Source organism: Thamnophis elegans, chromosome 7 (assembly GCF_009769535.1).
Source record: "Thamnophis elegans isolate rThaEle1 chromosome 7, rThaEle1.pri, whole genome shotgun sequence".
In the NCBI taxonomy this organism is placed as follows: Eukaryota; Metazoa; Chordata; class Lepidosauria; order Squamata; family Colubridae; genus Thamnophis; species Thamnophis elegans.
Genome location: NC_045547.1, coordinates 54,096,101 through 54,121,749, shown reverse-complemented (window position 1 = coordinate 54,121,749; position 25,649 = coordinate 54,096,101). Strand labels below are relative to the sequence as shown.

The window sequence follows — 25,649 nt, the reverse complement described above, 5'->3', positions numbered from 1 at the left end:
AGCTCGGTTTAATGTCTTGCCCTCAGCACTTTTGGATTGCCGTTTTAAGAGGCCCCCCCATTAACGAGCAGCTATGCCCTTATGACAGAGCCGATGTTGAAACTGTGGAGCACATCCTTCTATTTTGCCCCATGTATAACGCAGACAGATCTAAGTTACCGTCTCTTCTCGAAATCGTCCCTTCTAGATCTAATGGCTGTAATTTGTTTGTATATTGCCTTGGAGATGGCTCCTCATACATCACCTCTCAGGTTTCCAAATTTTTCCTAAGAGCTGTAACCATTAGAGGAGAATGCTATAACTTCCCTTAGTTAAGCTTTTGGTGACTGATTGCTATGATGCTATGATCAATTCTCTTACGTCTCTTTTGTAGTACTCGTGTTTTGGTCTGTGACTGTAAATAAAGTATATATAGCCTGCTGCCATCCCTGCTTAGTTTACTTACCTGCAAGCAAGGTGAGTATCTGATCAGCTAGCGAGTGATGATGTGAGAGCCAAACAGGAAAAGAGGCAAGTGGGCCGCCTGTGCCACAGTTTAAATAGGGCTCTCAGAGGCAGGGCAATTGGCAAGCCAGCCAATCAGTGAAAGGTGGGCAGGGCAAGCATGGTGCAATGGGTGGGGCGAGTTAATGAGCAGCGATCAAATGGGTGAGGCGAACGAGCAGTGAACGGGCAGGCGGGGGGAGTGAACGGAGAGCAAGCGTTCTGGTACGGTGCCACCGGATGAACGGGTACGCAAAGGCACTGAAATTTGACCATTTGGTACGCACGTACCGTACCAAACTGGCTGAAACCCACCCCTGGTGTGTGTGTGTGTGTGTGTGTGTGTTGATTCTCACCTTCTTCCACCTGCTTCCAATGTCTCTCAATGCCCATCTTGGGGGGTTTAGTTGCAGTCTTAATTGGTGCAGTTCTCAGTCAATTCAAAGCAAAAGGAAAACTAATATAAAACATATTTATTTATAAGTAAACTATGTCACTCAACGTGCTCTGATCTGGATAACAGGTACAAAACTGGAATTTAAATCAGACAATTTTCCTTTTTTTCACTGCAGGGAATTCCTGCATAAATTATTAATTATAACCATCAGAAATAAAACATGTCGACATCATGAGCATCATGATATCCTCACACAAGTGACCTAGATTGCATAATTTGCATATTTGCATGTTTGCTCTCATAAAGTTATTTTCCTTTTGCCCTGCAGATGCCCCTGATGTAAATGCAACACATATCCACCAGATGCTTTTGATCCCTAGCTACTCCTCTTGATTACAATACTAACAAAAATGAATGGGAATCCTGTCATGGTTATAAGTACATATTCCTGCTCTTAAGGACAAATTCTGACATCTCCACCAAATCAGGATTAGAAAGCCCAGATACAGAAATCTGTACCAGGCAACTGTACATCAAACTCTATTTTATTTCTTTGTTTTTATATTAAAGTCTACTATATCACAAACCCCAATCCAATTTTGAAAAACAGAAATTATGCAGACCTAAAGTCATACAGTATGTTCTCATTTCTATAATTTCTATTAAGAACTATATAATGAAATGCTAATTTAATCTGCATAACTGCAAAAAAACAAATCTACTTGTATTGTTTTACATTTTACTTACTTACCATAATTCACTCTCACTGGATTTAAAGATATTACTTCAGATGAAGGAACATAAAGGAAGATTAATTACTGACTATTTCTTAAACTATTAGTTCGGTCACGATAAATGTGTTACATTTTATTTTAACCAGTGATGAAATATATAATCTAATCCATTTCTTCCATAAGGTTAGTTTGAGTTCACTTCAAATAGTGGTTTGCCATCATTTTTACTGTCACTGTTCTTATGAGAGAGTTCCTTCTCTATGGTGCCTCTTTCTTGATACAAATATGATGTGCCAGAAGACAAAGTTGGCTTTATGTGCGGCCGCAGACTAATTCTGTCACTCAGTCTCCCGGCACATTCTGGGAAATTCTGCCACCTTGAACTTGATTGTTGTTCAGACATTTCCCAGACTGGACATGGTGAGGAGGAAAAATTTAAACACCTGGAAACATACATCTCTTGAAGACCTTTATCTGGCAGACCCTGATTTGAGACCACTTCTTTTTCTTTGGAGTTTCTCCATTTCATCCTTCGATTTTGAAACCAGATCTTGACCTGTGAGACAGGGACAAGACTTTTAGATAGTTTGGGTAATTCTGTCTAAAAGAAACCTTTTAGTATGATTAAAATAAGGCCTCTCCTTTTATTACCCTAGCCAAAATTGCCTAGCATAAAATAGCCCAGCTTTCATCTAGGTTAAGAGATTAGGAAAATGCAATATAGAGGCTCAAATAAGGAACAAATTTGTAAGAGAAAAATGGTCACACCAAGGATGGAAATAGATAGTCTGTAGTTCCAAGTAGACTTTATGCCAATTGGAAATTAGGGTAATACTAACAAATTTTAGAAGTCTGTTCTATGAAAAATTTTAATGTGAAACACACACAAAAAATCATATTTAAGATAGTAGCTTTAAACGTGGGCAGATCAAAATGCTTTCAGTAGCATATAGGGGTCATATTCTCCCCTAAAATTGGCACAGCAGGGCAAAAGATATGATTCATGTAATTATAAATGTAACTAATTATATTGATCATATTTCATGTAATGATCCCCAGAATATAATTTTACCTTTCTTAAACTAAAGAAATTACAATTTGTTGGCAATTTTGGAAGCATGTTTGTAAGGAATTGCACATATTTCTGAGTCTGCAAATTATGAGTCCTGGATTGAGGGCAGTGAGGAGCCATATCCCTTCTTTCATTTGCGACCAAACTTTAGAAGTTGAAATACTTTTGTATTACTTAAAGATCATACTTACCCATCTGAGCTACTATTTTGAAATTCCTAACTTAATCAACTGGATCATCTGAGCATTTTTTCTAAGCCAAGTGACTAATTTATATATTGCCACTCAGCTATAGTAGAGGTTTGGGTTAAATCATTAAGATTCTCCATTTTCCCCGGCACCCTCCATATACAATCATTTTTTGAAAGCAAATCTAAACACAACATGGCTTTTCTTTTTCTGATACCTTATAGAGAAGTTTCCACATTTGACAACTAAGTTCTCATAATGTACATGAAAGTGATCTGTCCTGGTTATTTTATATTGCTTTTCTTCCTTTCCTCTTAAAGAAAATAAAATTATAAATATTTTTCCCACAACCTTTCCCAACCTGGACATCCCTCCAAATATGTGGAATTCCAATATCAACATTCTCCAACCAAAACAGCCATTTGAGGAGTTGAAGTCCAGACCTTTGAGGAACATTGTCTGGAGGCAAGTTACTGCACCAAATCTACAGTATCTTTACCTGTGACTCCTTCAGACCCAGATTGATGGCCAAATTTTTTCTGTCTATTTTGCTGATATATTTCTGTTTCTGAAACATTTTCTCCAAAGATTTTCGTTGCTCTTCTGAAAAGACAGCCCTTCTTAAGATACCTCTCCGGGATCTAGGATCATGGCTTAGAAGAGACAGAGCATTTTCCTCTCCTAAAACATAAGAAATATTGTAACAGATTATCTCAGTCAATTGTTATTATTGTTGTTGCATCTTATAGGCACTACTAAGTTCCTGGAGGAGATGTCCAGGCTGAGCCCAAGATTAGGATCAAAGGTATCATCAGTTTCTACACTCCCACAAGAGTCCTAAGTCCTGACTCTTATCTAGCACCAATTTGCCATGACCATTAATATATCGGATTCCTGTATATATGTAGCATGAAATAAACTCATAATACTTTTTTTTAATTAATTTTTTTTAATTTTTAATTTAAAACAAACACAACATCCTTCTCCACATGCTACAGAAAGTGTATCAGTTGGCCACAAACAGACCCCTGTGCATCTCTTCCACAGTCAACAAACACAACTCATGTCAACTCGAGCATCTTAACTCAAATATTCATACATGTCACCATCATCATATATCCACTCTCATTTGACAATAATAATAATAATAATAATAATAATAATAATAATAATAATAAAATAAATAAAATAAAAGATAAAGTGGACAGGGAACAAACTTGGTTATGGTTAAAAACAGGTACATTAAAGAAAGAAACAGAGTCACTAATCCTGGCTGCGCAAGAACAAGCTATCCGCACAAATGCCATTAAGGCCAAAATCGAAAAATCCTCTGATGATGCCAAATGCAGACTTTGCAAAGAAGCTGATGAAACTGTTGATCACATTCTCAGTTGCTGTAAAAAAATCGCACAGACTGATTATAAATTGCGGCACAATTCAGTAGCACAAATGATCCATTGGAATTTGTGCAAAAATTATAATATTAAAACAGCAACAAACTGGTGGGAACATCAGCCTGAAAAAGTCACAGAAAATCAGATGGTCAAGATCTTGTGGGATTTCCGTATACAAACCGACAAAATACTGGCGCATAATACACCAGACATCACACTGGTTGAGAAAAATAAGGTCACAATCATAGACATCGCAATACCAGGTGATAGCAGGGTCGCCGAGAAGGAACATGAAAAAATCGCAAGATACCAGGACTTAAAAATCGAAATTCAACGACTATGGCACAAACCAGCAGTGGTAATTCCAGTGGTAATTGGCACACTGGGTGCTATTCCAAAAGCACTGGAATTACATTTAAAACAGTTAAAAATTGACAAAATCACCATCAGTCAAATGCAAAAAGCTGCACTGCTTGGATCTGCACGCATATTACGAAAATATGTTACGACGTCCTAGGCCCCTGGGTGGGGCCCGACTAGTAACCAATGCCAAATCCGGTGAAACAACTGGCCGCTGTGATACAATTGTACAATAATAATATTTTTGTTTCTTAAACAATACATGCCCACACCAGTGGGAAAAGAAAAAATAAAAATAAAAAAACAAAGAAGACAAAAAGAACAAAAAACAAGGCAGGGGAAAAAAAAGAAAAACAAAAGAGAAAACAAAAAACAAAACAAAAAAAACCACAGGTATATATTATAAAAAAAGTATATCAGCTGGTTACAACATGTTTTGGTGCATCTCTTCCATTAATTCATATTAATTCAAATATCTTAACTCAAATGTTTACCATATTGACATCATTATACCTCCACTTTTAGTTGACTACAGTTATTTAAATATCCTTCATCCTTAAATATGCCAAAGATTTAATCCATAACCACATGCTGACATTTCATTTACTTGTTTGTAAAATCCTCTATTAACATCAAATCCTCATATCCTATTTTAGCTGAACATCCATAATATTTAATACCAAAAATTCCATCTTCCATGCAGTATAGTTTATTATCATTCTCCCTTCTTTATGTAATTATATCGTATTTCGTAACATTTTCCCCATATTAGTTAACATTTAACTGTATATATTTTATTTTATTTTTTAATAGTGATAATTATTGTGATTAATAACCTTTGTATATGGTCCAAAAATATTTCCAACCTTCCCTTCTCATATCCAATTATTATTTATCATATCAACTCCACATTATATACATTACTATCAATAACAATTATTATTCAGCTATGTCTATTACAAATAAGAGTAATTAGATTTAGCTAATTTTGAATTGTATTCTTTTCATCTATCAGCCTATGTCTCTCCAATAACAAAACCTCCTTAGTCCTATTGCCATTCGTGGAACAAGTTTACCAAATGTTTTTATAAGCAAGTCCAAACAGGAATATCTTCGCACCTTTTTGCTTAGGATGCCTCTGATGTAATAATAATAATAACGTTGTCCTAGGCTTGTTGCACTTTTCAGCTTGTCTTTAATTCTGAAGGGTGGTATCGAAAATTCTGCAAATGATGTTTCATAAAGTATAGATTCTTTAATGCTTCTCATTCCTCCTGCGCTCTGTCTTTTGAAATAAATCTTCTGTATGGCTGCCCCCCTTTCAAGCGTTGCATCTCTTTCTCCCTCTGAAGTAAACCAGACGCCCAGCGTGTCAGCAAGTTGAGAAACTTCATTTCTGACATTCTTCATTTGTATTTCAGAAACATTCAAACATTCAACGTTCTCACTTTTTTCTTCATATTTTAATGTTAAATAGTCCAGCTTTTTTTCAAATCTTTCATGTGCCAAACAACTTTTGAAATGCGGAGAAAATCATTTGAAACGAATCATTTGAAGCATGTATAGACGCCATGTTGTGACGCAGCTAGAAGCTTTAAGATATTTGCAAGTAAGAACCCGCTGGGAGCTGTGCAATCTTATCTGATCTTAGACCAACACAGCCAAGCAATAAAAGTGTCAGATTGTAAGAAGCCAAATTGTAGTAAATTGGTTTACAGCCCACTTAAGGATGGTCAGAGGGAATGTTGGAGTAATCTTTCCTTTATCCACGTAAATAGCATTTAAAACATTTAAGAAATAGGGTAACCACCGGCCATAAACCCATTAAAAAAAAACCAATTCGCCGCTAGATTCTTCTGTTCTTTGGTTTCAATTAGCTTAAATTTTAATGCGGACCGTATCTCTTTGAGTAATAAAATCAGCTTACCAGTTGAAACCACTCCCACCATTCTTAGGGGCAACCTGCAGTTTCGGTTAGCTTACAGCTAATCCAGAAGGAACTGGCAAATTAGGTTAAATTCCAAGCCCCCCAGAGACTTGCGAACGTCTCTGAGGTCACTGGATCTCCCCCAACCTTTCACTGTCTCTCTGGGACAGCTAGGGTCCGAAACGACCCGTCCAATTTCCTTCGGAATAGGGGAATTTCAGGAATAGTCTGAAACTCCGTCTTCTCACTGCTAAGCCCCGCCTTCTTCCAAACTCATAATACTTTTGAATTTTATCCCGATTACTGGTTTCTTGCACCTGACAATTCTATTGAATTTACTCCCAGGTATACAATAACTTTCCCCAAATCTAGTATTTTCCATACAGTTTGATATTACAATGGGCAAACTGGCTGAAAGTATATATTTTTCATATTATTATTACTTATTGTTACAATGTATATATTATCCTTTGAAAAAGAATTTTTTAAATCATGGTAGCCTGCAGATTCTGAGTATTCCAGACTCAGAGTAACTGAAGAGCAACAGGAAAACAAAGGCTATTATCCAGAGTTGTATTTTCCTCTGCTTGTATTCATGTATTCATTATAATGACTCTGAAAGGCATGCAATATTAAAGTCAAAAGCATTATAACAAGTACAAAATAATTTTAACTGTCCACAGAGAGAACAATAATATCATAGCCCACAACACCACACTCCGTAGTTCAGAGCTTCAGGAAAGAACTAGTTTTCAAGAATTAAATAAGATCACAAGATCAAGGTGGGGCCATTTGAATTCTTGGGGAATAGTGTTCCAGAGGCCAGAGGCTACAACAGAGAAGGCTCATTTCCTGTGTTCCATTGGGTGATGCTGTTTAATTGTTGAATCTGAAGAATACCAACTGTATTTGATTGCACAGGACAGGCAGAAACAAACGGTCCCTCAAATAACCAAGTCTTGTGCTATTTAAGCCTTTATAGGTAATAATCAGAACCTTGAATTGAATTCAGCAGTCAGGAAGCAGCTGCTGACACTCATGGTCACAGATAGCACCTGTTTTTTCAAAAGAGTGCAAGTCCAGGAGGACCCTAATGTAACATTTCAATCTGAAAGAGATGGCACAACACCGTTAAAGACTAAGGATGGAGAATCCCTGGATTTAGGTAAGCCATTTGATCTTGCTAGTGACTGAGACAAAAATCTTGATAGCACTATGTTAGGAATATAATTCTAATGGTTGGGTTGGCAATATATAAATCATGTAAGAATGTTGTACCTGTTGCTTTAAAGCATACTGTAAAATGTGATTGGTTGCTATTTTCCTCAATCGGCCATAAGAAGGAGCCAGAACGACTGTTAGTTCTCTCTCTGTTCGTTACATGCTGGGCTGATCTGGAAGTGCCGTGAGCTATTGTAAGTTTTGCAACTGTTAGCAAACTTTGTGTGCTGAACTGATTATATGATTACTGGACTATGTTATTTGGATTATCCCTTAACTGAAAGACATTGATGACTAACTGAATTATCCGTGTATGACTTGGACTGTTTGATGGCCTCTGATACCTCTATTTCCATAAAAGCCTACTTAAACTGCAGTGTGTCTGTATGCTGGTTTGTGTGTTCTCTAACACAACTCTAACAACGCTTCTCTGAACGTACTTGCTCTCCCAATGGGGAGCTTACCTAATACACTATTTGATCAGAACAGGGTTGATATATACAACTGCTATCTTTATCATATTGATGATATTTCACTCCAAACTAATGGATTGCCTCATCCACTAGCCTTGTGTAGAATAGATGTTAAACAGGAGGTGTCTAGTCCTGCGGCACCCCATATGAAAGGCTTTTGCCAATCTTTTCCCCCTTTCCAGCTAACATTGATTGGAACTGATTACAGACAAAGGAGGAGGACCATTTCTAGATCACGAATGCCCCCACTCCTATTATGCACAATGAACACATAATGGATGGTATTGATAACAGTTGAAAGATATACAAGATAGTTCCCTGTCTCAATCCCACCTGAAGTCAGCAATAAGCACAGTCAATGCTATCTCAATGTTATGTCCCTGTCTGAAACATGGTGAAAGGAGACTAAGTAATCCATTTGCCCCAGGGACTTCTGAAGCTGCAATTCAACTATTTTCTCAACAACTATTGTAAGAAGAAAAAGTTGAATGTTCAATAAATAATGTCCAAGAGTTTTAAATCCAAATATAGTTTCTTGAGGAGGAGGCATACCTTAAAGTGTCTTTTTTAATGTGGATAAAACCACCCCTTATATTGAAGGGCATCCTACCACATGGATGCAATTACATTTTGGAGTGGCTTTCAGTAGCCAGGAAGGTCATGGATCTAAATAAACAGGTGGCCCTGTTTACAGTCCCAAGGATCCTATATAAATCCTTGCATATTAATGATCCAGACGCTCTATCCAGAAACCCATAAGTATGATCAGTTTTCTATAGTTTCTCAGTCTGCGATAGGGAAGAAACTTACTAATTAAATCATAGAATGTCTGGTTACAAATTAGGACCATGGTTCAAAATAGCACCTAATAAAATATCTGTGATCTTCTAGGGGATTGGATATGCCTTGATGTATTTTTATACAAGTTTTTTATGTATATTTATCAGTTCAAATTCAAAAAGTGCTTTATAAATTATAATAGGAAAGCAGTAGCAGAGCTAGACCAATGAGCACTGCATGGCAAGTCAAAAAACAGACATTCTATTCTGCTTCTCTGGCAAATGACCATCTAGCAAATATGAGCCATTGTAATAGGAAGAATTTACATCAGGATAAATGAGCTGCAGCCACTTGCAACCCCATTCTGCTGAACTCCATATGGGAAGGGTATAATACCTTGTTAACACATACATTGGTATGATAGCAAAAATTTTCAGAAAGTACTAAACTTTTTCTTAGTATTAGAGTATATGATGATACATGTCTTCTTAAATCTGTGGACCAAACTTCATTTGCTTTTATGGCCAAGACACCTTGAAGAAGCAAGGAAAGACTTTTGTCATGGTTTCTATTTTTCCATTGCAATTCAATACACTCGTTAAATGGATAATTAATAGGTCACTTCTAAAATAGTAGTGTATCAATCCTAGTTAAAAACAATTGCTGTAGTTGATAATTGGCTCAATGTATTCAGAAAGTCCCTGTATGCAGTCAGCTCAGCTCACTAAATCCTTTTTCAGGTAGGCAGGGTTATATGGGAAGATGAGCTAGAATGAGTCTATAAAAGTCACTTTCATTCACTGCTTTATTTTTCATTAGGCGCTTTAAATGGCATCAAGAAATCCTTGTGGAATGTGAGACAGGAGAAAAGTTTGGCACACAGAGTACCCCTTTATGTCCACACAAAAAAGCAATTGACCCTTAGCCAAGACTTTTCAGCTTGAGATAGTTTGGCACTGTGATTGGCACAGTGAAAAATGATGGTGAGGTCGCGTGTAGATGAGTCAAGTGGACGTGGTGATTGGTCATGGCACTATTGCCCATTGTGAGGTAGCTGGGCCTATATGAATTGCTCTGTGGGAAAGTGTCAGCCCCCTCAAGAGAGGTACAAAACTTGAAACTTATTAAACTGACAGTATTTGCTGCCTCACTTGTCAAGAATTATTCTACTTGGCAACTCACATTCTGAAACATTTCTATAAAAATTAACTTTACTTCCTTATATACACATAGATTCTATGGATTGAGCAATAACTTTATCCAGACTTTATATCGTTAGGTTTTTTTCAGAGAACATTTAATTTAATCATTATGATTCGCATTCAGCCTCTTCCATCTTGTGTCCTATTTCTAGTTTCCATCAACACAGTAACATCTGTTTTTCTAATAACTTGATCTTAAACCCATACCATTAAAAGGAAACCTATCAAAATAAGTCTTACAAACTTAAAGCTAAGAAAATACACTAAGGATGGGAATATCTCTTATTTTCAAATTAAAGTACTGAGTTTAGGGCAAAATATTATATACCTGCATGGAAATGAGATTAATTTGCATCAGAATAGATGTGAGCAGTTAAATATTTAAATTCTTTCATATAAGTATATTTTGCATCAGCCTGTTTCATTAAATTTAATTTGTTGTTGTGTAATACTGACCTAATACAATTGAAGTTTCATTTTTTTAATGTGTTGTTCATGTAAAATGCAGAAAAGGTGATCAGAGGTTAGGTTATGCTATCATAGTTGCCATCTTGATTTTTTTTTTAATTATACTCTTTGGAGCCCTGAATGCATTTTATTTCAAAATATTACAAAAAAGTGCTCTAGAAAAAAGACTCAGAAAACAGTGTTTTATCAATTAATTTCTGAAAGATTGACTTTGAATTATTTCCAAAAAATACACTTGCTTTGGTGAAAATCAGGTGACATAATACCAAACCAGTAGAATAATGTATTTAAGGGAGAATGAAAAACCATTAAATATTATGTTTAAGTCAAACTATTGGCTGAATTCAGTCTCAACCTTCGCAACTGGTTTATCTCCAATTTCTAGAAGAAAAAAATTAAAATATGTGAGGGGCTGTGAGGAAAGAAAAAATGTTGTTCTTCTGATGCTGCTGATAAAAGAAATTCATGTGAATAGCAGAACTTGGATTTCCACCAGATGTGTTAGAACAGCAGAGCATATGTAAGTCTTGAAATATCATGGTCTTCATAAATCTATTTTCACTAAGGAAGGCACTGAACATTTGATGGAGGCCTAGCCTAAAACGGGTAGGCAGGACTACAGCACATTAGATTTTCCCATTTCTCCCCCAGGAGTGGGGCTATGCCAGCTCTGTTAATATTTGTCTGAGAAGTTTTTTTTTTAAAAAGCCCCCATAATTGAATATATTTCCTAACTAAAGACAACTATTTGGAATTTATGTCCAATTCTACATTTTAAATGCATTGTAGAAAAACAGGTTTTATCCAGTGGTGGGATTCAAAAATTTTAACAACCGGTTCTCTGCCCTAATGACTGGCTGGGTGGGGGTGGCTGGGTGGTCATGTGACTGAGTGGGTGTGCTCAACTTGACGTCATTCATGGCAAGGTGGGGTGGTGCAGGCAGGCTGTTACTGCAGAGACAGGGTGATTTCCTACGTGCCATTCCAAGCACCCCCCCCTTTGGGCTAACAAAATAAAAGTCAATCTAAAGATCACGACTGCCTGCCAAGTGCATGCTGGCAGAAGGAGGCTAAGGAGGGGGAAAGAGAAGGGCCAATGGAAATGTCCTGTTTTCCGCCTAAATTTGCCAGCACGATGGCAAATCTCTCTTCCAGCGCGCCAGCTGGAAGAGGTAGATTGTGCACCCTGAAGTCTGTCTGCTTCTCCTCCAAGTCATTTAACATTTAACATATTTACATAGTTATACATCTCACAAAACATGAAATATATATATATATGTAGACTGCTTCCAATAAAAATGTATTTATGATATTTATTTGCATATTTATTTTATAGAATTTTTATCCTGCATTACCATCATAAAATGAATTCCAAAATTTTGACACTAAACACCAAAAGTAGACAAGGATTTATTGCAAAAAGAAAATTCTAATGTTTTCTTATCTTTTGAGATCTCAGCATTATTTTTTTCTTTTTAAAAATATTAACACTTTGTTTTGCTTTTTACATTCCACTTTGCAAATTCCCATAAACTTAAATATTTAAAACAAATTGTAGTACTTTTTGCAGTCAGGTCCCAAACAGAAGCTTTGTTCCTTTCCTTCAATAGTGTTTGAAACTCACATAATTACTCAGGGTACTGAAGTCTGATAAATCTTTGGAAATGTCTTGAATGGGTTGGCTGTGATTTCTGCAGAGGCCTTAGCTCTTTGTTATTGCATCCCCAATTAGGTTTTTTTTCTTTTCCCAGAACACATTAAATCCTGCTGCTTTGGTTTGCAGAATAAGTCAAGCATTACTGATTAAGAATAAAAACTTACTTGGAAAAACCATGGGGGATGCAGGGAGTTGACAGGACCCACCACAGCATGCCAAGTAGACTGGGAAGGCAGTTAAGAAGCGTTTTGGGAATGCTGCAAAGACAAAGTTGAGTCCATTGAATGGAGAGCTGATATCTTTTATGCTACATGCTAATCTATTACAACGAATTTGTATTTTGGCTTTGTTTTCTTTATGACAGTGGAGTCTATCCCAAATATCTATTGATGGCCCAGCATTTTCCTCTGGCTAAACATAAACATGGAAAAAATGTGCCAAAGCCTTTTTCAAAAATTTTATCAAAATCTCTTTCATCTCAAGTATCTAGTTCCAGACTCTAAGTAAACTGCTCATAATACATTTTTCATGGTTTTTACTTTGCTGTTTTGTAAACTATTCATAATTTCTACCAAATACTTTTGGGAGATGGTATTGTTTTAGCACTGATCAGAAATGGTTTTGCAGATTAGTTAGTATAAGCAGGGATGGAGCAATGGAGTTAATATAAATAGATTTAACCCTAGCTATTTCATCTTATTTTGTGGCTCTTACCTGACGCAGTGAAGACTTAACCATTTGGTTCTTTCAGTATCCATCAGATACATTTGAAAGTTAATAATTTGCAGGAATATTTCACATGCTATTAGTGTTCTGTGATTTGCCATGTTGATCAGAAGATACTTTCTCTGGTATGGCATACTTTTTGGGAGAATTCCTGTATTTTCACAATGATATCTTGCATGTATAGGGCTTGCTGAAAATAAATTTAAGTGGGTTTCCAATTTGACTTTTGGGCACCAATCCATAAATCTCATTGAATTTAATTAATCTGGCTTACTTTGTTTTTTAATTGCTTGTTTATAATCAGGACACCAATTAATTTAAATTATATATACAAAACAGCTCTCCTTTATTGTTTTTTCTATCTCTCTTTCAAATATTGCCACCCCCTGCTATATGGCTGCCCTTGGAAGATATGTGTTTCTATACGTGCTTGAAAGATACTTTAGAAGATATAACAGTAAAATAGTTAAAAATATCAGAATCTGCAGTGAAGCAGCTGGTCCTTCATTAAACAAAAGGAATAAGAAAATATATTATTGAGAAATGGACTATGTGCATTCTTGAATGACATCCTGCAGGATAAAGTTCAAACTTAGATGGTAGAAAAGAAATTAAAGTAAAATGACAAATTACTTATAGCCTGTATTAAGTGAACTGAATAAGCATAGAGAGGATTGCACAAAGAAAAGAATGTATAAATTTTTATCTGAAATTATTTAGCTTACAAGAATTAATTCAGAGAAAACAAAATAAGCTTAATTTTGACAGGAACAGGCCCACCTGGCCACAATTGGAATGATTAAGTAGAATTATTTCATTATTGACCTAAGAACCTCTAAGCCAGGTATCAGCTATGTACCAAGTGATTGTGGGTTAAAACACTTTGACCTTAGTATCTTACTTAAAGGTTATTTTGGCCCTGCCCTGTTGCTTCCAGGTTGCTTCTGCCTCATCTCACCAGTTCTTTAAATGTTGAGGAATGTCTTCCTGAATCCCTGCACCTCAAATCTTGGGATTCTGGTTGTGTAATCATGGCAAGCCCTGAAAGACTCTTTCTCAGCCCATGGAGTTCACATTCCCGTGAAAGGCAAGTCTAAGGAAATCCTTAGATAAATAATGCAAGGAATTCCTGGAATTGAAGTCCACTCATCTTAAAGTTGCCCAAGTTAAGAAACACTGCTCTATGCATTTAAGAGTTACTCCATAATATGGCATTCCATAATATCTTGCTATTGAGAACAACTGACTAAATAGTATTATGACTTTTGTATATTATGATTTTTGCCCTTTTGGTCTACTGGTTAAGACACCAGTCTGAAAGCAAAGAGACTGTGAGCTCTACTCCCCCCTTTAGGTATGAAATCCGGCTTGGACCACTCACTCTGTCTAATCCCAACTCACTTCATAAGCTTCTTGTTGGAAAAGTAGGGGCAAGGAGTATTGTGTGTGTTCAGTGCCATGAGTTTTTAATAAAAATAATAAAGGTTGTATATAAAGTAAAACAAGATAAAATAATCCTTTCATCCCAAAGAATAAATCAAAATTAGCCAAAAAACCTCATTTTTTAAACCTCCACTCAGAATATAGATAACCCCAACCCCATCTTGCTAATGAAGTCGAGTGACCCGCCACAAGCCATGTCCCATGGTCTCTGAGAGACAAAGCCACACTCCTATGGCACTCCAAATATCTAACTTTAAGCAACAGCCCTGTTTCCCAGTTGCTCCAAGAACAACTGAAGTTCTCAGCCCAAAAAGTTGCATAGCCCAGCCCTAACTGTCATTTTGGTGAATATGGATTTGTTCCAAGGCAGACACAAAACTCTCCCACTACTTCCATATGTTTTAGAAAGTATCCAATTTCATTCTACGAGTAAAAGGAAAGTTGTCTGAGGTATGCTACCATTTACTGCTTTGTAAAGAGATCCCTCAATACATGGGAATTCTATAAAAACATGTTTTTAAAATGCCATAAACCTACCAAGTTTGGGGACAAAGTAGTGGACTATATATGTTTATTTATGAATAAAATTCCTAGAGGATAATATTCTCCTATGGTAGATACCTAGTTCATGGAACCTGACAAACAGACAACATAAACGGATACTCTGTCCCCTTTCTAAGGCCAAAAGACTGCTATTGCAACATTGGATAGATGAATGTATGGCCCCTTTCACTCAATGGATTGAAGAACTAATTGCACTAGCCACCAGTGAGTGGATTTCCTCTAGACATAGACTTTGTATGGACAAGTATCATGAAATAAGGGTCTCATTTATACAGAATACAGTGGATTATAAATTTCTGTATAAATTTGTCAGAAATATATGCTTCCATGATATTTTATAAGACAAGTAAATATAGAATTGTAGCTGTTTATTGTTATAAAAGACATGTATTACTTTTTTGTCATCTTTGTCACTTGTTTATTATATCACTTTTTATGTGTACTCTTTGATAATGCATATATCACTAGCATTATTATTATTATGGATTGTTCTTTTCTTTTGTTGCTATTAATTAAAAATAAATAATAAATAAATAATGCATTGGCATTCTAGTACTTTTAAAAATGAACAATTTGGCCGCTCATCATCACACCTGCAAATAATCTAGTATCCTGTAATTAACAATAGAACTCAATTGCTTGAGAGACTATGTACCTAAAGACATCAGAAACAACATTTAAGATCGGCACTAAGTCCCACAATATATATAGCAATCATGCCTAAATCATTTCATTCCTCACTACCCACATCAATGATGGAATCAATGACATTAAAATGATAGGCACAACTGGGAAATTAAAAATTGGCTTCTTTTTACATGCATGCACATTAAATGCACATTTTAATGCACATTAAAAAAGGAACAGGGCTTTGGTTCTTTACCTTAACCTTGTACCATCCTTCAAGTGCTATCATCCTGAAGTTTGGCTTGAGTTTTGCAAATAGACTTTTCTCCCCTTGAGGACTTGCTTAATTTGAAAGATATTGTTCTGAAACAAATGATCTTTTGAAAAAAAAAATACAACATGAATTAAGAGCCTCTAAATCTTGCCACAGATCCTTGAATCATAACTTTAGAGAGTTGAATGGTTTGGTTCATTTTTCTTTTTTTGGAATCCAAGTTCAGTCAAAGTTATTTTGTGACTATGCCCAAACATATTTTGGCCCTAGGAAGTTTCTTCTATTTGTCTCAGTTTTCAGTTTGTAAACTGGGTCTCTTCAGGGAGGCATGAAATATTATCCTAGTCAATGGAGAACAGCCCTCTCTTGGCCAGGATAACTTGTTGCACTGTTAGCTAGTTAAGGCTAGAGCAGCAGTTTGTTACTAAAAAAAAAAAACAAATGTAGAGACATCCCGTGGCAGACAGAGCTTTTGTTTGTGAGTGCACAATCACTAGCTATAGGTCAAATGGAAGCCCATTCACTTGTTGCACTGCTGTTTTTCTTGTCTGCATTTCCAAGGACAGAATGAGCTTATCTATATTGCTTGTTGCTGCTATTTCCAGTACTTTTTGTTCAAACATGCAACATATTGGTTGCAGAATAGCAGTGGTGAAGGAGGAGAGATGTGAGCATACAAGCAATCAAGTGGTGATGTACATAATACATCATGTATTGGCCAAGTGTGATTGGACACACAAGGAATTTGTCTATGGTGCATTTGCTCAGTGTACATAAAGAAAAATAAAATAGAATACATTAATCAAGAAACATAAGATACAACACTTGGTGAAAGTCATAGTTTACTAATAAGCAATCAAATTATACTAGGAAACAGATAAAACAATATAAATCTTAAAGATACAAGCAACATGGTTATAGTCATAAGTGGGAAGGGATAAGTGGGAAGTAATGCATTTTTATTTTCAATAAATATGCATAAGATTTGGAATTACATGCTTGCAAACCCCTATCACTGGTTTCTAGGTAAATTTGCATTGAAAATTGACTACAAATCAGGCAGACTTATTAAATTGAAAGATAACTAGTTAGGTTAATCTTGCGTATTATTTAGAGATTAAGCTATCATATCCTTGCTTCTATCTAGTGGCTTTTTGCATTTGAGCTATGAAAATTGCAGTAGACATTGTTTTATCTCATTACTGAAGTAGAAATCCACACCCTAACCTTGTTCCATCCAAATGGTACAAGGTAGAAATCCAAATTATATAATCCCATAAAAGTAAAAGGGATTGAATCAAAATGAAACTGCTAAGGTGTTAGTTCATTACCATATTATACTTTGTTTCAAACTACATTTGTTCTTCTTTTCAATGAACAGACATCCCTGGTTTCTAACATGTAAAACAGAATAACATATTTCTAACATGTTATTCTGTTAACTCCAAACCAACAATATACTTATATCACCAGGCTCATATATTTCTTATATTGATTTCTTCCTGTTACCTGTCTCTTAAGACAGCATCCCAACACAAAAGTGCCCCACACTACAAATATCAGCAGCTGCCTCAGATATCTGAGTGGGTGACTTGAAAGGATAATTAATGCTATTTAATTTATTATAATAAAATGTTTCAGGTCAATGTCAAATTAATAACACACTTTTATTTAAAGGGAAATACTAAATTCACAATCCAATTATTATAATAAGAATGATCACTAGTTCTCTTTTAAAATCTATTTGCTGCTAATGACCCACTTATTTTATTCCAGTGTCGTGTACTGATTCTTACATCTGTATTTCCATATTTATTCATGAGTAAATTTTAAAACATAATTTTAGAATTCAGTGCTATGATATTTGGAAATAGAACAAGTCACAATTTTTAGCTTTTAAATGTCATCATACTGAAGGGATTGATTAGATGCAAAATTATGAGGTAATAGAGAGAAATTGTCATGAATTTAGGCAAATTACTTTTTGAACTGCACTGTACCCCTATATTTGGCAGGAAATGGAACTTTAGTAGCAAATTAATTAAATGAAGTCTCAACTGTCTGTAGAACATTGCTGCTAAAATGTACATTTTCATATTTTCTGTTCAGAACAATTTAAAATTCTGAGTATCTGCTGCAATAATGTCCCAGGTTTATACTATTTTTATATTATTTTATTTATAAGACTGATAAAGGCACCCAACTCAATCAGTGTGCAGAGGCTTTACTGAGATTATTAGTAAAACTTTTATTTTTCACAAAATAAAGCTTCTTCAGATCAGTTATTAATGTATATTTTGTGCTTTACCAATCTGAGCAAAACAAATAGTCTATAAACAATGATAAAATTATTCAGTGTGTGTTGCATGCTTAATCTGCTAGGTTTTATGATTAAACAAATGCTGTCTGGAAAATATTGCACCAAAACATGAAATTTGAAATTTAATTAATCACCAGACATGTCTTATTTTAATTGTTAATTATCATTCCTCAATTCATGCTGGCAATAGATGCAAAAATATCAGAATACTTTAAAAATCTATATAAATTTGAAGCAGCATTATCTATCATTCCATTTAATATCATTTACATCTGTGACCCTTTTAAGTCAACACACTGGGTATGGTGCTCTCAATGGAGCTGGTTTGGAAATTGCAACTAGCACAAAATGTTACATGTTTTCCCCAAAATAAGGCCTAATCAGAAAATAAACCCTAGTTGGATGTTTATAGCATGCTCCTAATATAAGCCCTACCCCAAAAGTAAACCCTGGTTAAGGTCATCATCAGCTGGGGTGTGTGGCCAGCACAGGAGGCAGTGAGGGAGCAGGGGTTGATGGAGTCCGGCAGCAGCCGCAGCCCATGCAGCATAAGTGAGTTGATGACCTGTCCAAGTAGCAGGTGGAAGCAGAGGCAGGTGGAAGCAGAGGCAGGATGGGGGAGGCACACGATCCAAACACACCACATGAGCCATGAGAAAGGTGAGAGTCAGTGGGCTGGAGTGGGTGGGTGGCCACAGGAGGCTTGTCTTCATGTCTCTTGGCTTGGCTGCAACCTATGCAGCACATCCAGATTGCCTGCTTCCCCCCATGCCTCTGCCTCTGCTGCTGGTGCTGCCACATGAAGATGAGCCTCCTGCAACTGGCTGTCCACTCCAGCCCACTGACTCTCAGCTTTTCCACAGCCCATGGAGTGTGTCAGGATTACGTGCCTCCTCCCCTGTGCCTCTGCTGATTGGACAAGTAATCAATTCATCTGCGCTGTGTGGGCTGCACAGCCACGGTGTGCCAATCAAGGGGCTTGTGGGCTGCAGCTGGAGCTGCTGCCAGACACCATTGGCCCCTACATGCTCTCCTCCTTTTCTGTCCGTGTTTGGGAGTGATGCGCCCAGCCAGGCTGATCACCCTGATATCGTGTTTCCCTGAAAATAAGCCCTAATGCTTATTTAGGAGCCCAACAAAATATAAGATCAGATCTTATTTTGGGGAAAACATGGCAGGTTGCTGAAGATGAAAGAGTCATTATTTGATGAAACTTGGTTGGAAAAAAAGTTAGATAATTAGTTCCACCTGCAGACCCTTTTGGATATGTTCAGATTGGAGTCAATAAAGGCATGCTTCAAATGTGAGATGCAAGAAAGCTGATAGATAGTAGCCTTCCACTGATTGAAAAGTAAAAGAAAGTTTTGTAAGAAGTGCTGATGTCAGATCTCACAAGTTGTAGGGCCTTGCAAAGAAACTACTAGCACAATGTGCCATTTCTGTGAATCTGAAAATACAGTGCTTGCTAATAATAGGGTAGAATCCTCTATGTTTAGTAAAGGAGAAATATTTACCCATTTACCAGATTGAGAGTCTGATTCTGTCCCAAGTTAATTCTTAATCTTATCCTGAGCATTTCAACCATCCTGTTGTGGTGCTTATGAGCTGTTGAAATGAGAGATCCATGTAACACCTCTGTTAATACATGAAGCTGAGCTCCTTTTTTTTTTATTAAAATTTTTTAATTTTTAATTTAAAACAAATACAACATCTTTCTTTACATGCTATAGAAAGTGTATCAGTTGGTTACAAATAGACTTTCGTGCATCTCTTCCACAGTCAACAAACATAATTCATGTTAACTCGAGCATTTTAACTCAAATATTCATACATGTCACCATCATCATATATCCATTTTCATTTGACTATAATTATTATTAAAATAATAATAATAATAATAATAATAATAATAATAATAATAATAATAATAATAATAATTTTTGTTTCTTAAACAATACATGCCCACACCAGTGGGAAAAGAAAAAATAAAAATAAAAAAACAAAGAAGACAAAAAGAACAAAAAACAAGGCAGGGAAAAAAAAGAAAAACAAAAGAGAAACCAAAAAAAAAAAAAAACCACAGGTATATATTATAAAAAAAGTATATCAGCTGGTTACAACATGTTTTGGTGCATCTCTTCCATTAATTCATATTAATTCAAATATCTTAACTCAAATGTTTACCATATTGACATCATTATACCTCCACTTTTAGTTGACTACAGTTATTTAAATATCCTTCATCCTTAAATATGCCAAAGATTTAATCCATAACCACATGCTGACATTTCATTTACTTGTTTGTAAAATCCTCTATTAACATCAAATCCTCATATCCTATTTTAGCTGAACATCCATAATATTTAATACCAAAAATTCCATCTTCCATGCAGTATAGTTTATTATCATTCTCCCTTCTTTATGTAATTATATCGTATATCGTAACATTTTCCCCATATTAGTTAACATTTAACTGTATATATTTTATTTTATTTTTTAATAGTGATAATTATTGTGATTAATAACCTTTGTATATGGCCCAAAAATATTTCCAACCTTCCCTTCTCATATCCAATTATTATTTATCATATCAACTCCACATTATATACATTACTATCAATAACAATTATTATTCAGCTATGTCTATTACAAATAAGAGTAATTAGATTTAGCTAATTTTGAATTGTATTCTTTTCATCTATCAGCCTATGTCTCTCCAATAACAAAACCTCCTTAGTCCTATTGCCATTCGTGGAACAAGTTTACCAAATGTTTTTATAAGCAAGTCCAAACAGGAATATCTTCGCACCTTTTTGCTTAGGATGCCTCTGATGTAATAATAATAATAACGTTGTCCTAGGCTTGTTGCACTTTTCAGCTTGTCTTTAATTCTGAAGGGTGGTATCGAAAATTCTGCAAATGATGTTTCATAAAGTATAGATTCTTTAATGCTTCTCATTCCTCCTGCGCTCTGTCTTTTGAAATAAATCTTCTGTATGGCTGCCCCCCTTTCAAGCGTTGCATCTCTTTCTCCCTCCGAAGTAAACCAGACGCCCAGCGTGTCAGCAAGTTGAGAAACTTCATTTCTGACATTCTTCATTTGTATTTCAGGAACATTCAAACATTCAACGTTCTCACTTTTTTCTTCATATTTTAATGTTAAATAGTCCAGCTTTTTTTCAAATCTTTCATGTGCCAAACAACTTTTGAAATGCGGAGAAAATCATTTGAAACGAATCATTTGAAGCATGTATAGACGCCATGTTGTGACGCAGCTAGAAGCTTTAAGATATTTGCAAGTAAGAACCCGCTGGGAGCTGTGCGATCTTATCTGATCTTAGACCAACACAGCCAAGCAATAAAAGTGTCAGATTGTAAGAAGCCAAATTGTAGTAAATTGGTTTACAGCCCACTTAAGGAGGGTCAGAGGGAATGTTGGAGTAATCTTTCCTTTATCCACGTAAATAGCATTTAAAACATTTAAGAAATAGGGTAACCACCGGCCATAAACCCATAAAAAAAAACCAATTCGCCGCTAGATTCTTCTGTTCTTTGGTTTCAATTAGCTTAAATTTTAATGCGGACTGTATCTCTTTGAGTAATAAAATCAGCTTACCAGTTGAAACCACTCCCACCATTCTTAGGGGCAACCTGCAGTTTCGGTTAGCTTACAGCTAATCCAGAAGGAACTGGCAAATGAAGTTAAATTCCAAGCCCCCCCAGAGACTTGCGAACGTCTCTGAGGTCACTGGATCTCCCCCAACCTTTCACTGTCTCTCTGGGACAGCTAGGGTCCGAAACGACCCATCCAATTTCCTTCGGAATAGGGGAATTTCAGGAATAGCCTGAAACTCCGTCTTCTCACTGCTAAGCCCCGCCTTCTTCCCATGAAGCTGAGCTTCTGATCACCCAAAGAGGATATTACATCTCTCTCTAACTGACACTAACTCTTCCATTGGGTTCCCATCTTATTAGAGCATTTCTAAGGCATCACTCACACGCCTGGAAGTACCGTATTTTTCGGAGCATAAAACACACCTTTTTTCTTCAAAAAAAAAGGCTGAAAATCTGGGTGCGTCTTATACACTAAATACAGCATTTCTTTGCCTCCCGAAGCACCGCCCCTTCACAAAAATGACTGTGCGTACCCTTATAGAGGCTTTCAGAGAGTTCCTGGGGGGCTGGGGAGGGCAGAAATGAGCGAAAAATGGGCCATTCCCCCCCCCGCAGCCCCAGCAGCACTCTATAAGCCTCCATAAGGCTATGCATGCAATTTTTTTTGACAAAAGCAGGTTCATTTTCGCGAACAACAGGTTGTTTTTTGCTCGTTTTGCCCCCCCCCCCAGGAGCACTCTGCAAGCCCCCCCAAGGCTATTTATGCCTTTTATTTGAAAAAAAATGGGCTGTTTTGGGGAGGTTTGCAGAATGCAAAAACTTTTTTTTTAAGTTAGAGCAGTGGTTCTCAATCTTTCCAATGTCACGCCCTTTAATACAGTTCCTCATGTTGTGGTGACCCCCAACCATACAATTATTTTCGTTGCTACTTCATAACTGTAATTTTGCTACTGTTATGAATCGTAATGTAAATATCTGATATGCAGGATGTATTTTCATTATTACAAATTGAACATAATTAAAGCATAGTGATTAATCACAGAAACAATATGTAATTATATAGAAATCTCTCCGCATGGGCCTGAAGGGTGGAGACAAGGTGGGGCCGGGGGTGGGCTGGGGGGTTGTGAGAAAAGCCGCGCTAAGAGCCGGGCCTGATTTCTCGGTCGGAGGAGTCCATAAAGCTGAGGCTCTCCGTAAGCGGAGAGTTGTTCTTGGCAAGCAGCCGAGGGACACGGAAGGCCTGCGATAGTGCCGACGCCTCAATTACCGCCTGGGGCTGAGATGAGGGTTTGGTTAGCAGTGTCCCGGTTCCTAAGACCATTGAAAATATGTGTTTTCTGATGGTCTTAGGTGACCCCTGTGAAAGGATCATTCGACCCCCAAAGGGGTCGCGACCCACCGGTTGAGTTCTGCTGAGTTAGAGTGATTGATGAGAGTTACATTGATCAAGTGCTGTGCCAGTAGAAACAAGATTTCCTTGTCCAGCACATGGATACACCTGGAAACATCTACTTATCTACCTACTCTCTCTCTCTCTCTACCTACCTACCTACCTACTGCATTTCTCTCTCTCTCTCCCTCTACCTACCTACCTACTCTCTCTCCCTACCTACTGTATTTCTCTCTCTCCTTCTACCTACCTACCTACCTATCTACTCTCTCTCTCTCTCTCTCCCTACCTACTGTATTTCTCTCCCTCTATCTACCTACCTACCTACTCTCTCTCTCTCCCTACCTACTGTATTTCTCTCTCTCCCTCTATCTACCTACCTACTTTTTAAAAAATTTGCCTCTTCAAAACCTTCGTGTGTCTTATACTCTGAAAAATACTGTAAATCTATGGAAATTAGAGACTCATTTCAGAAACCTTATCTCTAGAGTTGCTCTATAAACCTGGGCTCATATTCTACATTAAGCAATGATTTGTTCACTAAACAAGTTAAGTTACACCCAGGTTGTGTTTACACCAACTCACTAAGCCATATGTTGCTCTCTCTCTCTCTCTCTCTCTCGCGCGCGCGCGCGCGCGCGCGCACGCACGCACACACACACACACACACACACGGCAGCCTCATGATAACCCAGAACCGACCCAGGATGACTGACATCGATATAGGAACCCTGTTACTGTGTTGACAGGAATATTTTGCTAGGAGAACGTAGCGTTTGCGCATGACTGAAAGCGAGATCCCAGCCCCAGAAAGTTCTTCTACCGCGGACGGCTCGTGGGAGGTAGTCGCTCACCTGGGGCGGTTGCTGGGAATGCGCCTCCTCTGTCCTCCGGAACCGCGCAGTCCCCTGCTGAAGCATTCAACGCTCGGAAAGGCCAAGCGCAGGCAGGGAAAGCACCTTCTCCGACGATGCGCGTTGGTTCACGCAACTTGAGCGGGATCGGAGTGGCGGGCAGAGGCGGCGAGAGGCGTGACGGGCCTTCGCCAGCTCTCAGGAGGTTCTCAATCAGGAAACTTTTGCCCCAATTGCCAAACCCCGGAGCCACGGGCAAACCGAAAAGAGCGGTTGAACTCCCGCAGTGCCAAGGGAGAGCGCTCGGAAGCATGGCCGAGAGGAGAGAAGGCGAACCGCAGTCCTGGCCTCGAAACGGAGACGGGGTTTACCTCCTCCCGCTGCCGCCTCCTCCCGCTGCGGCCCTTCGCAGGCGATCATGAGGCGGGAGCCTGGGGAATTTGCCGGGCGATTCTCCGCGGACTGCCAGCACCTTCTCTGGAGAGTCGGCAAGTGGGTGGAAGGTGTGTCCGACCTCATTAATTTCTGTCAAAGGTCCTTAAGGCAGGATAGACATGGGCGACAATGAAAGGCGCTGCTGAGGGCGTTGAGGAACGGAGCGGGGGCGCCGTCTGTCATTGGATGGGCATCGGCCTTCCTAAACACCATTGGATCCTAGGCACCTAGTCAGGCTGAAAGGTCTCCCAAGCTCCCATCTGTTTCTCCGCTAAGGCGCTGCAGGACCCGCCGAAATCAAGAGGCAAAGGTCGGGCGTCCCCAAATTCCCAGCCCCGCATTCCGTTTGTCGGTTTCTTCCTCCAAAGTTTCTTCGCCAACTTACTTCTGCGAAAAACGGGAGTCTTGGACGGGGGGAGGAGTCGAGGCCCTTCTGAAATCGAAGGGAGCCGTCCAAAGGATCTGTGCGTTGCCTGAATTTCAACATCAGCCTTTTTGGCTGAAGTTTCCGTTGGCCAGAGGACTCTTGGATGGCTGGCTCTTCTGTACCAGACTTTGCCGATATGCGTTGTAAGGGAGCTTAGGAGACGGAGGATCTTATAAACATTGATAAATAAATCAACTTATATATTAAGTTATAGTTCTGATGAAGGAACGTTCCTTCTGCAATTTTTTTCATGGCTGCATAAATTCTGGCTTACAGTGGAGAAATCCAGATGTTGGCTACAGGGCAAAGCACCCTAATCTTGTTTTTCTTAATAGATAGAAAAAAAGGATGGGAGATAACAATGGAAGCTGACCCAAGAACCCCATTTTCTGACCCCCAGAAATCTTAGTGTTACTTCATTGACCTAGAATTGTTGGCCCTTAGTTGAAGATAAAGTGAAATTCTGGAGGTCTCTAAATAAGCATCTGAGTATGGCATGGTTGGATGCAGTAATCAGTATATAGAACCTCCACAAACAGATGAGCAGGTGTATTAGAAAACTGTGTTTCCATGATGTTAGTGAGGAATTCTGGGAGTTCAGGTCCGTATATCGTA

At 37.7% G+C, this 25,649-nt stretch overlaps 1 protein-coding gene across 1 annotated transcript; it reads right to left on the bottom strand.

Moving 5' to 3' along the window:
* Positions 1-1,798: 1,798 nt before the first annotated feature.
* Positions 1,799-24,485, bottom strand: DBX2 (developing brain homeobox 2). The gene is made up of 4 exons (XM_032221837.1): positions 24,173-24,485; positions 12,521-12,613; positions 3,374-3,555; positions 1,799-2,170 (listed from the first exon to the last, which is right to left on the bottom strand). Exons 1-4 carry the CDS (start codon positions 24,483-24,485, stop codon positions 1,799-1,801), a joined length of 960 nt encoding a protein of 319 aa, XP_032077728.1.
* Between the last annotated feature and the right edge of the window lie 1,164 nt (positions 24,486-25,649).

Coding starts and splice junctions, on each gene's coding strand:
- DBX2 (XM_032221837.1), bottom strand. CDS start 24,485: ATGCTTCCGAGCGCTCTCCCTTGGCACTGCGGGAGTTCAACCGCTCTT. Junction 12,614..24,172: donor ATTCCCAGCAACCGCCCCAG/GTGAGCGACTAC, acceptor TTGTCTTTGCAG/CATTCCCAAAACGCTTCTTA. Junction 2,171..3,373: donor TGGGTCTGAAGGAGTCACAG/GTAAAGATACTG, acceptor CCTGTCTCACAG/GTCAAGATCTGGTTTCAAAA.